At 52.0% G+C, this 7,310-nt stretch overlaps 1 protein-coding gene across 3 annotated transcripts; it reads left to right on the top strand.

The window, feature by feature from the left end:
- The first annotated feature begins 50 nt into the window (after nucleotides 1-50).
- On the top strand, nucleotides 51-7,244 carry Klhdc3 (kelch domain containing 3). Of its 3 annotated transcripts, XM_042671809.1 has the most exons (12): nucleotides 65-262; nucleotides 695-818; nucleotides 3,123-3,335; nucleotides 3,515-3,691; nucleotides 3,850-3,965; nucleotides 4,115-4,186; nucleotides 4,318-4,531; nucleotides 4,605-4,691; nucleotides 4,819-4,927; nucleotides 5,053-5,126; nucleotides 5,249-5,327; nucleotides 6,648-7,244. In XM_042671809.1, exons 3-12 carry the CDS (start codon nucleotides 3,182-3,184, stop codon nucleotides 6,712-6,714), a joined length of 1,149 nt encoding a protein of 382 aa, XP_042527743.1. In that variant the 5' UTR covers nucleotides 65-262; nucleotides 695-818; nucleotides 3,123-3,181; the 3' UTR covers nucleotides 6,715-7,244. The 3 variants fall into 3 exon arrangements, with proteins under 3 accessions (XP_042527742.1, XP_042527743.1, XP_042527744.1); XM_042671808.1 differs by lacking the exon at nucleotides 695-818 and having other exon boundaries at nucleotides 51-262; XM_042671810.1 differs by lacking the exons at nucleotides 65-262; nucleotides 695-818 and adding an exon at nucleotides 414-433.
- The last annotated feature ends 66 nt before the right edge of the window (nucleotides 7,245-7,310 follow it).

Here is a 7,310-nt window from a genome sequence, read left to right as displayed (position 1 = left end):
ACATCTACCTGCACATGCGCAGAACTCGCGTTGGCGGCTGCCCACTTCTCGCTTTCGATCTTTAGGAAAGCTGCGGACTACAAATCCCGGAAGGCGTCGGGCAAGCAGCTCCGGCCGCACGTGCGCTCCCTGCTGCTCGCCGGAAGGACAGAGCCTGGCTGTGTTTATCTCGTTGGGCACCGCGGAGTCGGTTGGCGCGCAACGGGTTCTAGGCTGCAGGCAGCGCGAGGATCCGCGGCCCCGCCCCGGCCCGGCCTGGCAGGTAGACTCGGATGGGTTGAAGGGCCCGGAGGAATTGGGAGGGCAGGCGACGCCCATGCTCGGAGCCGAGGTGGTGGGGGAGGGGCGGGGCGGGGAGGTGGGGGTGGGGAGGCACTAGGGGGATGACGGGAAAGGAGAGTGTTGAGGGGCCTGGCAGGGCTGCGGGAGCATGGTGAGGGGGCCGGCGGGGGAGGCCTGGCGGCTGGGGGAGGGAACCGGGTGGGAGGGAGTCTGGGTTACGGAGACGAAGACCGGGAAGCTGGCTTAATGGAAGGGAGTGGGGGGTGTGGCGTTGCGGGGAGAGGAGGCTGGGGTGGAGGGTAAGGGGGGGAAGGAAGCATGAATAGTCATTTCAGGGGCCAAAGTCCAAGATGGCAAGGGAACAATGAATATCAGGGTGTTTTGTTTTTCTTTCTTCCCTCCGTGGAAGCAGAAAGATGGAGGGCTGTCGACCTTGAAGTGGTGGGAGAAGGAAAAAAGGAGAAAACCTGAAAGCTCTCAGGAGATCAAGAAGGGCCACCAATGACGAGTGGAAATTGCAAGAGATCAGGGATGGGGTGGGTACATTCAGGAAATAAGCTTAGTGATGGAGATGGGGCCACCCAGACACGGAGCCTCCGAGCCTGAGGCTTGTTCTTCTTGAGTTTAAGTTGCCCTTATGAAAGAAGCTAAGGTTCCTTTTCCACCTTGGCTGGGATCGCTTCTCTTCAGCTGTGTGCGCATTTTTAAATTTTAATTTATGGGGAGACTAGAGGGTGGGGGGGGGGACACAGAAGAAAGCCTTCCTTCTTTCCTTCTTAAGATCTTCAATCTCCTGCCCCTATAAGCCTAGATCTAAGGTATTTTGGACAGAGAGGTGGAGTAATGGAGTGAGAGTAGCTTCTGGCTGGAGCTGTTTCAGGTTAGACAGGGTGGCTATTTAAGACAGATGTGAGTTGGGGGGGAGTAGCTTGAGTGGGTAGGACTGGTAGTCTAGAGGAGTGAGAGCTATATCTTTCTTTCAAGAGGGTCTCCCTTACTTGGGTGGGTTTGAAAAAAAAATTCTCCTGGTTTGAGGTTCTCTCTGGTCTGTCTGCCAAGACTTTTTGAACAGGGAGCAAGTGATCTGCCCAAACCCAGCAGGTGTCTGCCAGCAAAGACATTGCCAATTTCAAGAGGATTTGTCTAAAGGCACCCTCAAATAAACTGTTATGACTAGGTTGGCAGATTGTCTTTAAGAGACCGTGACACTTCATGCTTGGATCTTTTTCTTGTCTTGCCCAATGGAATTTTTTACTTTTTTTTTTGTCGGTCATGGGGCTTGAACTCAGGTCCTGGGTGCTGTCCCTCAGCTCTTCAGATCACGGCTAGCACTCTATCACATGAGCCACAGCGCCACTTCCAGTTTTCTGGTTGCTTATTGGAGATAAGAGTCTCATGGAGGGACTGGGAAAGAGGCTTAGCAGTACAGTGCTTGCCTCCCATGCATGAGGCCCGGGGTTGGATTCCTCAGCACCACATAAACAGTAAAAAAGGCCGGAAGTGGCACTGTGGCTTAAGTGGTAGCATGCTAGCCTTGAGCTGAAGAGCTCACAGACAGTACCCAAGCCTAGAATTCAAACCACACAACTGACGAAAAAAAAAAAGTCTCACGGAGCCTGGTGCTGGTGGCTCACGCTTGTAATTTTAGGTACTCAGGAGGCTGAGATCTGAGGATCAAGGTTCAAAGCCAGCCAGCACAGGAAAGTCCATGAAACTCTTATCTCCAATAAACCACCAGAAAACTGGAAGTGGTGCTGTAGCTCAAGTGGTAGAGAGCTAGCCTTGAGCTGAAGAGCTGAGGGACAATGCTCAGACCCAGAATTCAAGCCTCATGACCGCCAAAAAAAAAAAAAAAAGGAGTCTCTTGGACTTTTGTGCCCCGGCTGGCTTTGAACTGAGATCCTCAGATCTCTGCCTCCTGAGTAGCTAGGATTACAGGCATGAGCCACTGGCACCCAGCTACACCCTCCCCCCCCCCCTTTCCAAAGCACCTCCTGCTATCTCTGTCCCCCTTTTAGGGACTCAAGTAGGGAATCGCTGCTAGACAGGGTTTATTCTCTACTACAGCATACAGCATTAGGATTGGGGAAGTGGCAGGAGAAAACCCCTCTTCCCTACCCCTAATCCCAGTCATACATACCACATAATCCCAGGCAACTGGCTTAAGTTTCTAGTCCTGGCAATGTATGCGGCACAGCTGTCAAAGGAACTCCTCGTGCCTGTGGGAGCCCTGGGTGATCCAGGGACAAGAGCTCATCTTGACAAGAACTCGCTGTGAGGGACCAATCAGCTATGGTCACGTAGAGTTCCTTGTCCTGGGTAAGGGCACTCTTCTACTCTCAAATCATCTTTGCTTTAAAGCACCTGTGCCAGTTTTCAATGGACTGGCTAGGCTATTAATAGCTGTGAGTATTTTGAGATCCCTTTCCCCACCTTTAAGAGCATGGAGATTCTTCGAGAGGTGGCAGTAAGCAGAGGAGGGCTAGAGACAGAAGAACACACCCCACCTGGGAAGGGGGCTTGGAAGCTTGTGCTAAGCCAAGGACAGGGTTGAGCCTGTACGAGTAGGGGGCCACTCTGATCAGCAGATTCTGAGTTGGCAATCAAGTTGAGGTGGCCCCACCCTTCACTGTGGGAGAACACAGGGCCAGGGCTAGCTCCTTGACCTCGGCAGCTCCCCTGGGGCAGGGCCTGCCACCTGAGCCGTGACTAGTAAACCCTGCAGAAGGGTGTGTAGGAGAGCCACCAGGGTTACTTTTGGAGGCAAGGGCTGGTCCTGGGGCTGTCCCAGCTGGGCAGAAGACTGGCCTAAGGAGCCTGTGGTGCTGACTTGTGTGCAGGTAGCAGAGGCAGCAGGCCGTGCCGGGGGGGCATGTTGCTGTAACCTGTGGCCCAGGGGATGTTACGGTGGACAGTGCATCTGGAGGGCGGGCCACGCAGGGTGAACCATGCTGCGGTGGCTGTTGGGCACCGAGTATACTCCTTCGGGGGTTACTGCTCTGGTGAAGACTACGAGACGCTGCGACAGATAGATGTGCACATTTTCAACGCAGGTGAGTCTTTGCTGGCACTGCCCCTGCGCGCCTCTATCAGGGAGAGAGGAGAGCGGGTACCTGAGTGCAGTTCAGTGGTGATTCCTGAGGCTCAGGGGACCGGGGAGGAATATCAGATTTGGCCGAAGGTGGGCAGCCTGGAGCCAAGTTCTTAGGTCTGAACAGAGCCGTTCCCACAGTGTCCTTGCGTTGGACAAAGCTGCCCCCAGTGAGGCCCGCTGTCCGTGGGCAGGCGCCTGTGGTACCCTACATGCGATATGGACATTCAACCGTCCTCATCGACGACACAGTCTTCCTGTGGGGTGGGCGGAACGACACGGAAGGGGCCTGCAATGTACTCTATGCCTTTGACGTCAGTGAGTATGGATCTCTATGAGACTGTGTTCCTCTAAATGGTGCCTTAGGAGCTTAGGAATAATGGTGTGGCTGGGGGGTGTTTGGGGAGTTGGGTGCCCTGGGATTGAAGAGGAAGTGACCTCACTTGCTGATCTAGGTCATTGCCTCTCTCCCTCAGATACTCACAGATGGTCCACTCCGCGAGTGTCGGGAACAGTTCCTGGGGCCCGGGATGGGCATTCAGCTTGTGTCCTGGGGAAGATCATGTACATTTTCGGGGGCTATGAGCAGCTGGTATGTCTGAGAAGAAATGAGAGGTTCCGTGTGAGAATGAGAAGGAAGGGGAAGTTAGCATGGTGGGATGGAAGGGTCAGAGAGTCAGAGTGAGACCACTGGCACTGTCTTTTTTTGTTTTTTGTTTTCCCTTTCCTCTTTCCACTCAGGCGGACTGCTTTTCCAATGACATCCACAAGCTGGACACAGGAACCATGATGTGGACCCTTGTTTGTACAAAAGTATGGCTTTGCTTCTTTTCCCAGATCCCACCCTTCATTGAAGAACTCGTAAGAAAGCCCAATGAGAGCAGATTCCCCCCCCCCCCCCATCTGACCCACTTCCTTTCCTCTCTCTCTCTGCTCTTGTCCAGGGTAACCCTGCACGCTGGAGGGATTTTCACTCCGCTACAATGCTGGGCAATAAAATGTATGTCTTTGGGGGACGTGCAGACCGCTTCGGGCCATTCCATTCCAACAATGAGATTTACTGCAACCGTATCCGCGTCTTTGACACCAGAACTGAGGCCTGGCTGGACTGTCCACCCACTCCAGTGCTGCCCGAGGGGCGCCGGAGCCATTCTGCCTGTGAGTGTCTGCTGCTCTCCCGCAGCCTCCCTTGTGCTGCCTGCACACTCTTGACATTTCTCTGTCCTTCCAGTTGGCTACAACGGGGAGCTGTACATCTTTGGTGGCTATAACGCAAGGCTAAATCGGCACTTCCATGACCTCTGGAAGTTTAATCCTGGTAAAAAGCACTGCCTTTAGGAGAACAGTTGAGATGGGAGAGAAAGAATAAGTCCTGAGTGGGTGAGGAGGGGATGAAGCTATATGGACTGGGCAGGTTTTGAATGTCCATATACACTTCTTTTTAGTGTCCTTTACCTGGAAAAAGATTGAACCGAAGGGGAAGGGGCCATGTCCCCGCCGGCGCCAGTGCTGCTGTATTGTTGGTGACAAGATTGTCCTCTTTGGGGGTACCAGGTAAGGAGGAGAGAGGCTCATCATGTCTGTGACTTACAGGAGAGAGTGAAGTATTAGAGCAAGAAGGCCTCATAGGTAGTTTTTTTTTTTTTTCCTCCAACCTTGCTCTCTTTGGATCCCTCCAGCCCATCTCCTGAGGAAGGCCTAGGAGATGAATTTGACCTCATAGATCATTCTGACTTACACATTTTGGATTTTAGTAAGTATAGTTTCTTCTGAGGTGCTGCAGCTATTGGGAGCCCTGGTCTTTGGGTGGTGACAGCTAGGGCTGGCCCTGTCCCAGTCTTTGACTATCTCCTTCCCCTCACCCCTCTTTTAAAGGCCCTAGTCTGAAGACTCTGTGCAAACTGGCTGTAATTCAGTATAACCTGGACCAGTCTTGTTTGCCTCATGATATCAGGTAAGGCCAGTGGTTGCAGGGTATGGACTAGTTGAGGGTGAGTAAGCAGCACAGGTGTGCGTAAGCAGCACAGGTGTGACCTGATTAGTTCCAGCCCAGTATGGAGGACAGTTGTTTTGTTTTGCTACAGAGGACACGTAGTTCTTGTGAGGAAAGAGAGGAAGAGGTGAAGGCATAACACCTTTATTATCATAGAACAAAGCTGTCAGCTGCATATATTATAGGAAAAAAAATTTAAAAACTTAATTTTTTTTTTGATCAAGCTCCCGGAGACCTGAGCCTATAGATTGTTAATATTGTGAGAACAGCTGATTAAATTTTAGAACCTAGCCACAAAGAAAAGACAAGGCTTTGTTTTGGGGGGGTGGGGTGGGGAGGGTGGGACTGGTACTGGGGATTGAACTGAAGATCTGGGCACTGTCCCTGAGCTTTTTTGTTCAAGGCTAGTGCTCTAACACGTGAGCCACAGCTCTCCTTCCACTTTATTGGTGGTTAATTACTGATAAGAGTTGCAACAGACTTTCCTCTGAGCTGGCTTTGAACCACAGTCCTCAGATTTCAGCCTCCTGAGTAGCTAGGGTTACATGCATGAGCCACCAGCACCTGGCAGGTTTAGGAGCTTTCAGAACTAAGGGAGGCACTGGCTGTTCTCTTTGGTTTCAGTACTTCAGTTCAGATCAAGCATCAAATACTTTTTGTGTCATTTTGCTCTTTGGATTATTCTGACACTCTCCCTCTCCTCACCATTTCACGAAACCTGAGTCTGCATATACTATTTTTTGGTACAAAGTATATAGGCTGGGACTGGTAAAAAGATCAGACTGGCCAAAGATGGACACATGAGCAACTAACTAACTAGGTTGTTTTTGGTCTAGGCTTAATGAGGTATTTAGTGAGCCTTTATATATTAAAAATTGTAGAAAAAGTACCTTTTAATGTTCAGGATGGATGGAAAGGCCTTGAACTGGTGGAAATTGACAACAGAAATGGAAAGCTGGGTAGGGCTACTTGGTTCAACCTGAGCAGAGCAGGAAAGGTGGATTGGGACATGTACTGTTATGGGTATACCGATCCCATCGGCTTGAATTCAGGAGGGGAAAAAAACACACACACAATGAGTCCACATGAGCTTGGAGGTGGAGGAGTAGGGGGTATTGGATTTGATGGTGGGTGAAGTCTGACCGGTAAGCTCTAAAGACTACGGAAAAGGTGGTTGTGGGTAGTTGAGCTTTAGACTGGTATGGGTATAGTTTCCTTCAAGGAATTCTGGGCTTACCCCCTTCTGTTTTTTCTGCTTGCCATTCATTTTTGGTCTTCCAGGTGGGAGCTGAATGCCATGACCACCAACAGCAATATCAGTCGCCCCATCGTCTCCTCCCACGGATAGGAGGAAGTTTGTGCCGCCTCCCTTCCTGAGCCTGCCATCGTCTTCACTGCCCCCGCCCATCTCTCACTTGCCTGCCCCTTGGGACCCTGGACTCAGTATACCTCCACGTGGAGTTGTTGGACTAGAGATGTTTTCTGTGCTGTGAATTCAGTGGGGAGCTGTGGGGGAAGGGCTAGGTCCCTCCTCCCTTGGGCCTAGGGCCCCCTCCCCTTGGTGCTCTGTTCCCATCCACCTTTCTCCGACTGCTCCTGGGTCTCTGCTCTGCCCCTGGCCAGCCAGGTGGCCAGGCTCTGCTGGGAAGGGAAGGGAATGGGGAGAAGGGAGAAGCAAGCAGTGTCGGAGCCTCAGGAGCTTCCCTCTCCCCCTCCTGTCCCCTGCCCTGCTTGTGATGCAGCTGTTGGCGCGAGACCTCCTTCTCCCTGACCTGGGAGGCGGGACCAGCAGATATCCCATCCTCCAAGGAGCTGTCGCTGGTACCCCGAAGCTCAGCCAGCTCAGATTTTATAAAAATAAACTAAAACCTCCCTACATGTGCCGTGTGTTTCTGGAATGCCGTGGAAGATGGCAGGAGTTTGCAGTGGGACGGTGCAGCCAGA

The sequence above is a fragment of the Dipodomys spectabilis genome, unplaced genomic scaffold (assembly GCF_019054845.1).
Source record: "Dipodomys spectabilis isolate Male_0828 unplaced genomic scaffold, ASM1905484v1 ptg000669l, whole genome shotgun sequence".
Taxonomy (NCBI): Eukaryota; Metazoa; Chordata; class Mammalia; order Rodentia; family Heteromyidae; genus Dipodomys; species Dipodomys spectabilis.
The sequence above is the reverse complement of the archived record's forward strand: the minus strand, read 5'-3'. Positions and strand labels throughout refer to the sequence as shown.